At 45.3% G+C, this 7,637-nt stretch overlaps 1 protein-coding gene across 1 annotated transcript in view; it reads left to right on the top strand.

The window, feature by feature from the left end:
- The first annotated feature begins 848 nt into the window (after positions 1-848).
- The window catches only part of CATSPERB (cation channel sperm associated auxiliary subunit beta), a 65,544-nt gene continuing 58,755 nt past the window's right edge, over positions 849-7,637 (top strand). Inside the window, exons 1-4 of the mRNA XM_019551145.1 lie at positions 849-878; positions 1,606-1,638; positions 1,946-2,012; positions 6,520-6,566. Of these exons, the coding sequence (XP_019406690.1) occupies positions 849-878; positions 1,606-1,638; positions 1,946-2,012; positions 6,520-6,566 (177 nt within the window). The remainder of the gene's footprint in view (positions 879-1,605; positions 1,639-1,945; positions 2,013-6,519; positions 6,567-7,637) is intronic.

Below are 7,637 nucleotides of genomic sequence, written 5' to 3'. Positions count from 1 at the left end.
CAAGAGAAGTGGTGCTGGCTCCTACCCTGGGGGTCTTTAAGAGGAGGTTAGATGAACACCTTGCTGGGGTCATTTGACCCCAGTAATCTTTCCTACCAGGGCAGGGGGTCGGACTAGATGATCTACTCAGGTCTCTTCCGACCCTAGAAACTGTGAAACTATGAATGTCTGTCCCTAGTCCAGAGGTGTACTGTCCAGTTTTTCATGCTAGACATGGTGCTGGAGCAGTAATGAGAGTTTTGCTGCTGGAAGGGTAGAGGGGTCACCTCTTCTTTTGCTGTCAACGTATGTGTCAAGCAACCATTTAAACCCTGATCTTCAATAGCAAAAAAAAGGCAATGACATTTCCCCCAACAGTAGCAAACCTCTTGCCACAGCTCCTGCACCATATGCCATATTGGTCCAGGACACTGTGCACTGCTACTACTACTCTGCCCTCCCTGCTAACAAAGCTGGAGCCACTGCAGAGACAATGCAGGGTGGAAGACAGGATGTAGGGTGAAGCACCCACCAGCTCCATTCTGGCACCCTCTCTTTGGCAGTATTCAATGCTTTTTCTCCAATTGTTACACTACAGGGTCACAGACCCAAACCCAGATGCAACATGGTCCACTGAAATGCTGACCTGAAATTACAGGGGAAATCCTTCTCAGCCTCAGGCTGAAGCAAGCCGATGTGAACATATTTGTCAGGGTTTTCAGCTACTAAAATTAAAGTCTGTATTGATTGTGTGCAAAGTACTGTTTTACTAAGACTCATAACATGGGCAGGTTTTGGTGGATTCTTGTAGGGTACATTCTTGGCACAAAGGAAATCCTTCTGCTAAGTATCAAGTCTCTGATAAAAACATGGAGCCATTAGAACATTTCAGGGAAAAGGTAATTGAAATCCTTTAGTATAGGCAAACATGGCTGCATCTACCTGAGATGCTGATTGCTCAGTCATTACTGTGCAGTCATAAATAAGTACATTAGTACTTATTTATACAAGTACTAAGTAACTGCACAGTAACCGGAGTTTCCACGCAGTAGTGTCGCCAAATGGCTTATTCATGACACTGGCTGTGCAATAGCCTGAGACAACTGTGCAGTAACATCACATCATGCTTCCTGCCACATGATGCTACTGCTCAGTAGTCACAGGCTACTGCGCAGTCAGTGTCTCATGTAGACACAGCCAGAATGTATTTTCTCCTATCCCTGTTATCAAAAATAGCTGAAATATTTTGGTGGAAATTTCCAAAAAGTTCTTTCTGAGGCAGATATCCAGCATGGAAAATTTCAGACCAAATTGTTGCAGTTCAGCAATGTTTAATTAACAATAAAGGAAAATATCAGGAAACCTTAATAATAGGCAATGCTACTAGCCTTGAGCATGGGTTCCATGCAGCCTCCTTCTGGGATTACAAAGTACTCTCATAAAATATGTGGCTGATAGCAGTACACTTACTTCTTCATATACTGTGCATACTTTCGTGCAAACTATTGTTCAGTCTTTTACAAATATGCTTTGCAAGTAAAGGTCTGATTATCCTAAATCTATTAGAATTATTATAGAATTAGTATTTATTGATTTTTGTATTCTATTTTTATTCTCTTTTCCTAGTTTACAAAGCCAACGTTCTGTGGATTTGAATCGGTAAGAAACATAGATTTTTATGCTTGTTTTCAGTGTTCACATTATAAAACCATTTTATACCAGTAAATAAGCATTAAAAAGTATTTGAATTCTTTTGGTTAAAACATGAGAGATGCTTAACAGTTTATAGAAATATTTTAAAGTTTGAATCTGCAGAGAGAATTCCAGGTAGGTAGAATAAGATTTCTCAGGTATAGATTTGGCTGTGATAGTAACAAAGAAAGTATCTTTTCCATTGTTTACAGAAAATATATATTGCCAGGAAATGTTATTATTTTACTAATTTATTTCCCTCCAATTTTCCTAGGATGATTATTTCAGTGCAGATACATGGTATAATGTCCAATGTTTAGCTAACCAAGAAAGTTATGAAGGTGAGAAGTTCAGACTTGAAAATGTTTAATTTATGAAATGAGAAGGAGAAAAGTCAGAATCAAGCATGATTATGAATTGAGTTGTGTTCAGGTTACTTGCTTAACAATAGATTTTTCAAGGATTAAAAGGTGTAAGACTTGCAAATCCTGCTGAATTTCCAAGGAATTGGGACACCAAACTCCCATAGATTTTTGGGAGTGTACTAGCCTTACTTACAGAGATTGTCTCATTTAGAGGCAGATCCTGCCTCCCAGCAACATTCTTTCACTAGTGTACCGGTAAAAAATGCAAAAAGCTGATGAAAAGCTACTGTTCTGATATATCAAGGACAGACAGTGTAGAAGCTACATAGAAGAGAAACCTGTGCCTCCTCAATACTACACAGTACCACTCTACAAGATAATGCAAAGAGTCTTTTGGGATGGGCAACATGTCTATAAACTATACATACCACAGATCAGAACATGGACAGAAAGCAATCAGTAGTCACTACTACAACCCAGGGTTGCTGACATAGCCAAACAGTGGCTACTGTGGAGCTTAACTCCAGGGTAAGGGTCAAGCTTCTTCCCCAGCTACAATGAAAAGCCCATTTATTCAAACCTAAAAAATAGATCAATCATTTAAACCAAGATAATTAAACACAGGCTTAATGAATTTAAACCCTATATTTGTGTACATGTTTAACAAGAGGTCTCCTTACAAACCTATCCTTTGCATAAGCACTAGTGTTAATAGTTATTAGTTTTGATGTATATATGTACTCAGGTGCAAATACCTATTTCAGATCTGCAGATTACAGTTAGCATTGCAAAAATCCTAATCACATACTCTTTATTTAAAAGAAAAAATAAAGCTCATAAACTGTTTTAGAATGGTATATATGCACCTTTTAGCTTTAATTATCTTGTTAGGCTTGTTATAATTTCCCAGGCCATTGGTTTCTTTTTCATTGTGAACCACTTTGTACAGGGGAGATAGGGAAAAGAAGTAATAGATTAGGAAGTGTGGACTGGAATACAGATATCTTCTTATAGAGTCCTTTCCCTTCCAAAACTCTAGAGCAAAAGAAAAGAAAGAGGTGTTCTAACACTTCTCCCGAGTACCCAAATGTCTTTTCAGTAGTACTGAGGTTAGGAAAGCCATCAACCAGATGAAGAATGACAAGGTATCTGAACTTGATGGAAATCCCACTAAAACATTCAAGCAGGGGAGTGCGAAACTCACATCACAGCTCCATGCCCTCATTTTAAGGATTTGGAATGATGAGGAAATTCCAGGTGACTCCAGGGATGCCTTGATTGTGACAATCTTCAAGAAAGTAGACAGGTCTGACTGTGGAAATTACAGAGGGATTAATCACTTTGCTGTTCACCACAGGAAAGATCATTGCAAAAATCCTCCCAAATTGTCTCCCTCCACTTGCTGAAGAGTTTCTCCCAGAATCTCAATATGGGTTTAAGGCAGGGGTGGGCAAAATACAGCCTGCACACGGGATAGAGAGCTACACCCTTGCTGTTTCTCACAACACAATCCCTCCCTTAGAAGGTATAGCCATCTATACCTGTGGTCCAGTCATAGGTGGAGTCCCATGTCCCAGGTCTCCATTATCCCTATGAGTTCGTATTCATTTTCACTTAGCAAAAGGGCCAGTTCCTCCTGTTTGTTCCCCATTCTCCTGGCATTTGTGTACAGGCAGCTAAGTTTGCCATTGGAAGCCCTGGGCTTCCCTGTGCTCTTAGAAGAGTCCTGTCCTTGAGCTGAGGTTGGAGTAAGTTCCTTTGTGTTACCTGACCTGCTGATTCTGTGGTTGTCACTTCCTGGGCTTGCACTGGTGATAGTCCGCCCATCCCCTGGTGATCTTAGTTTAAAGCCCTGTTGAGCAGGTCAGCCATCCTGGCCAGGAGAAGCTGCTTTCCCATCAGAGTGAGGCGGAGGCTGTCCGTTCCCAACAAACTGCTGCTTCTCTCTCTGAAGTGGACTGTGATCAAAGAAGCCAAAGCCTTCATGATGGCACCAATGCTGCAGTCTTCTGTTAACTTCTTCAGTACATCTCTACCTCCTGTGCCTGTGACCCATAACTGGGAGGATCGAGGAGAAAACTACCTGTGCCCCCAACCCTCGGAGCCCAGTCCCCAGAGTTCTGTAGTCACTCGACGTGGCCAGGTTTGCTCTGTGCCGTGTCATTTGTCCCCACATGGATGAGGAGTATGGGGTAGTGGTCAGAGGGCCAGATGATTTTAAGGATCCTCTCAGCTACATCCTTTGGGCCTCTGGGAAGCAGCAGACCTCACGGGCTCAGGCCCAGAGCCTGAGGAAGGGAGGACCAGAAAGTGTTTGCTGAATTCAGTCTGCTCCTTTTCAATTCCAGGAACCCTCCTTTGAGTAGTCACATGCTGCCACTTTTCCTCATTGCCCTTTGGCCCCTGAAGTACCAGTACCTTGTAACTCAGCTGGGACTGTCTCTCGGTGGAGATGCACGGGTGGAAATCTGTCATGCTCCCAGGAACTTAAGACTCCTTACAGACCCCCTGGCGGGCCCCACCCAACCAGCGTTGAGCCAGGAAGTAAGCAGAGAGACCATGGTGAGTAGGCAGTGGTGGGAGGCAGCTGAGTAGAGCCAAAGAGGGTCATGCCCCCTCCCAGCCCCTACTTGGCCAAGCCCCCAAGGGAGCCGTGTGAATAGAGAAAGCATGCAAACAGTCACTCTCTGGGCCCCAACACATGAGTTAGCGTGGGAGTTTGTGCAGGAGGGGCATGAGGCTCTAGGCAGTGAGCCTGATGAGAAGGGTCAGCACAGTAGTAGCCTAGACTACCACCTGTACAATGGTGGGGAGTCATCACACCCTGAAGATCCCCACCACAGCTGGAGCCTCCCCCTCTGGTACCACTGGGGCCTCCACCCAGATGGAGCCCATGGTTCTGGCCTCCACTCAGATGGAGCACCTGGTTCCCAGCTGTGCAGGCTGCCTGGCTCATATGCAGGCACCTGGGAACAGGAGAAATGACACCTCCCCTTGTGGAGTATGCTCCACAATAGAGTCTCTAGGGTGCCAAATAAGGGAGCTTCAGGCTGTAGTGCAGAGGCTGAGTACCATCAGGGATGGCAAAGAGGAGATACTGCCAGGCTCTTCACCAGAAAAATGAAGAGGGAAGAGGAAGGATGGCTGGTAGGACAAGGGTGGACAAGAGGAGCTACTGCAAAGTCCAGCCAGGGGACACTTGGACAAAGGTCATCTCTGGCCCCAAGACATGCTGTGCCAGGGTCACCACCCCCCTGGAATTTCACAACAAATATGAACTCCTTGCAGCATCAGTAGAGCCAGCAGAGCCACCAGCTCCAGCACTTGAGGAAGGAAGGCAACCACCCCTAAGAAGAGACGCAGAGTGGTCATCGTGGGAGACTCTCTCAAGAGGGGCAGAGGGAGCCTTGATTAGAATGGCCACCCACCTTAGGTGTAAATAGAGATTGGCAGGCTTGTGGTGGAAACAGAGGGTCAGGTGACCTAAGGAGAAGCTTATAAGCTCAGGACCTGGTCCAGAAGGGACAGTCTTACCATAGAAGCCAGTACTCCAGGGGAGAGCACACCTGGGCCGCCTACAGAGAAAGGACTCTCTGCCTCAGAGGGACAGAAGAAACCCTGCACCAGGAACAGCGAGAGTTAAGTACCTCTAACTTCTGTATATGTGCTACTGTGGAGTGAAATTAACCCTGCCAGGGAAGCCTTGCGTTTTGGTGAACTTTATGTTTTGAGAGCAGATACTTATACTTTTGATATATGTTTAAGCCAGAGGACCAGGGTGGCTGTAAGGGTCAGATTGTAGGCCACTGTGGTGCAGCAGGGGCACCCAGTTCAGAGCACTCCTAGGGCCTGGAGCCCACAGTATTGAATACAGGCAGATACCCAAATGCATTTCAGAAAGAGGACTTTGACATGTCAGAAAACTAGGTATCAGGGTATCTGGAGGGAACAAGCCCTGCACCCACAGGGGACATGTCGAGGGGCTGAGTGGCTGAGAGACTAAGGAAGGGAAAGCCTGAGATGGAGCTTGAGCTGGAACCCAAGAGTCTAGGGTCCTGATACAGTGGACCTTGGACAGCAGGACCCAGCCAGAGTAGAAGTGAACTGAGGTCAGGAAGCTTGGACAAGGACCTACCCCAAGCCTGCATCTGCCTCTGAGCAGCCTCCCTATGAAACTGGAACACCAAGATGTGATAACCACAGGGGAGAAGGACCCTGAGCATCCAGAAGCAAGAGTGAGGAGGCCGGAGCCCCTTGACAAGTCGGATCAGGACTCTGGTGTCCAACCACCCAACCCTTTTTGTTACACCTAATACAGATCCTCGTTTTTCAAAAGTTCTCAGTATATTTTATACTGAACTGGCCCATGCGGCTGATAACCTCTGTCTTATTATACAGTTGTGCAACACCTATTTAATTCTAGTCTGAAATGTTAGAAACACAGTTGATGGCAAGCAGATAATACGTTTTGCATTTTTTCTAGTGGATTATATTAGCCTCTCTTTCAAACAAGATAAGACATTGAGCCAGGTAAGATAATGCACTAATCTAACCCATTTCTTTTAATCATAGTTGTAGTAGTGATGTGATATGTTCAGTCATGTCAGTTTGCACAAGTAGAAGGTTTTATCTTTTTAAATTCTGATTTCGTTGCCATTTTTCTGTTGGAATGTGTAAAGGCTTGATATCATTGCTAATTAGTAAATAATTGGCACATTTTATGTCTTTTTAGTCTTGTAACTTTAAAATTGCTTTCTAGATTTATTCAATAATTTCAGGTTAACAATATGGCTCTGGTAATCTTACCATTAGATTGGAACCAGGGAACACCAATGCCAATATAGGAGGAAGCTAATCCAAAACCTTCACCTGGATGCCAGGGGTTGTCTATGCAGATTTAATTGTAGACCATGGGTGCTTGTACATAAGATGAAAATTCCTGTTTTTGTGGTTTAATTGCATTACACTTTACATATCTGTGGCTTTTTGCCATCTAAATGAGTTTGCTACATTGCAAACTAAACCACAGCTGCACGTAGTTTAGTTTGCAATGTCACTACTTGTAACTTGCAGACTTTAATATGATAGCTGACCACCCCCCACCCCCAATTCCCTGGGCTGTGGAAAAGCCAGGCTGAAGGCAGAAGTGATGAGGGACCTGATCTTTTTTTTTTCCATGGGGCAGGCCTGCCTGCCTCTCTCATGACCCCAGTTTGGAGGCAGCACCTGTTGGATCCAACCCCACCCAGGAAGCAGTAGCCCATTCACTATCCCCGCCACCTTCCCACCACCTGGAACTGCCTGGGAATGGGCTGGCTTCCCCCTAGGGCAGCATGGAGAAGCTGCAGGAGGGTGGCTGTGTTTGCTGGCAGCTAGAAAAGGCAGCAGGAATGGTGCATGGCGCACTGAAAGCTGGGTAGGCTGAGGGAAGAGTTGGATCCAGTGGGTTCTGCAAGCTGAGGCAGCACTCAGCCCACTAGCTGCCTGCCCAGGCAGCCTACTGCCACAAAGGGAAGGACCGGGGGCCCCCACCGCTCAGGGGCCACTTAGCCAGCTGGCAGCTCACATGGGCAGGCTCCACTGCAAAAAAAAAAAAAAAAA

This window comes from Crocodylus porosus, unplaced genomic scaffold, assembly GCF_001723895.1.
Source record: "Crocodylus porosus isolate Cpor-Errol unplaced genomic scaffold, CroPor_comp1, whole genome shotgun sequence".
NCBI classification, from domain to species: domain Eukaryota; kingdom Metazoa; phylum Chordata; order Crocodylia; family Crocodylidae; genus Crocodylus; species Crocodylus porosus.
The sequence above is the reverse complement of the archived record's forward strand: the minus strand, read 5'-3'. Positions and strand labels throughout refer to the sequence as shown.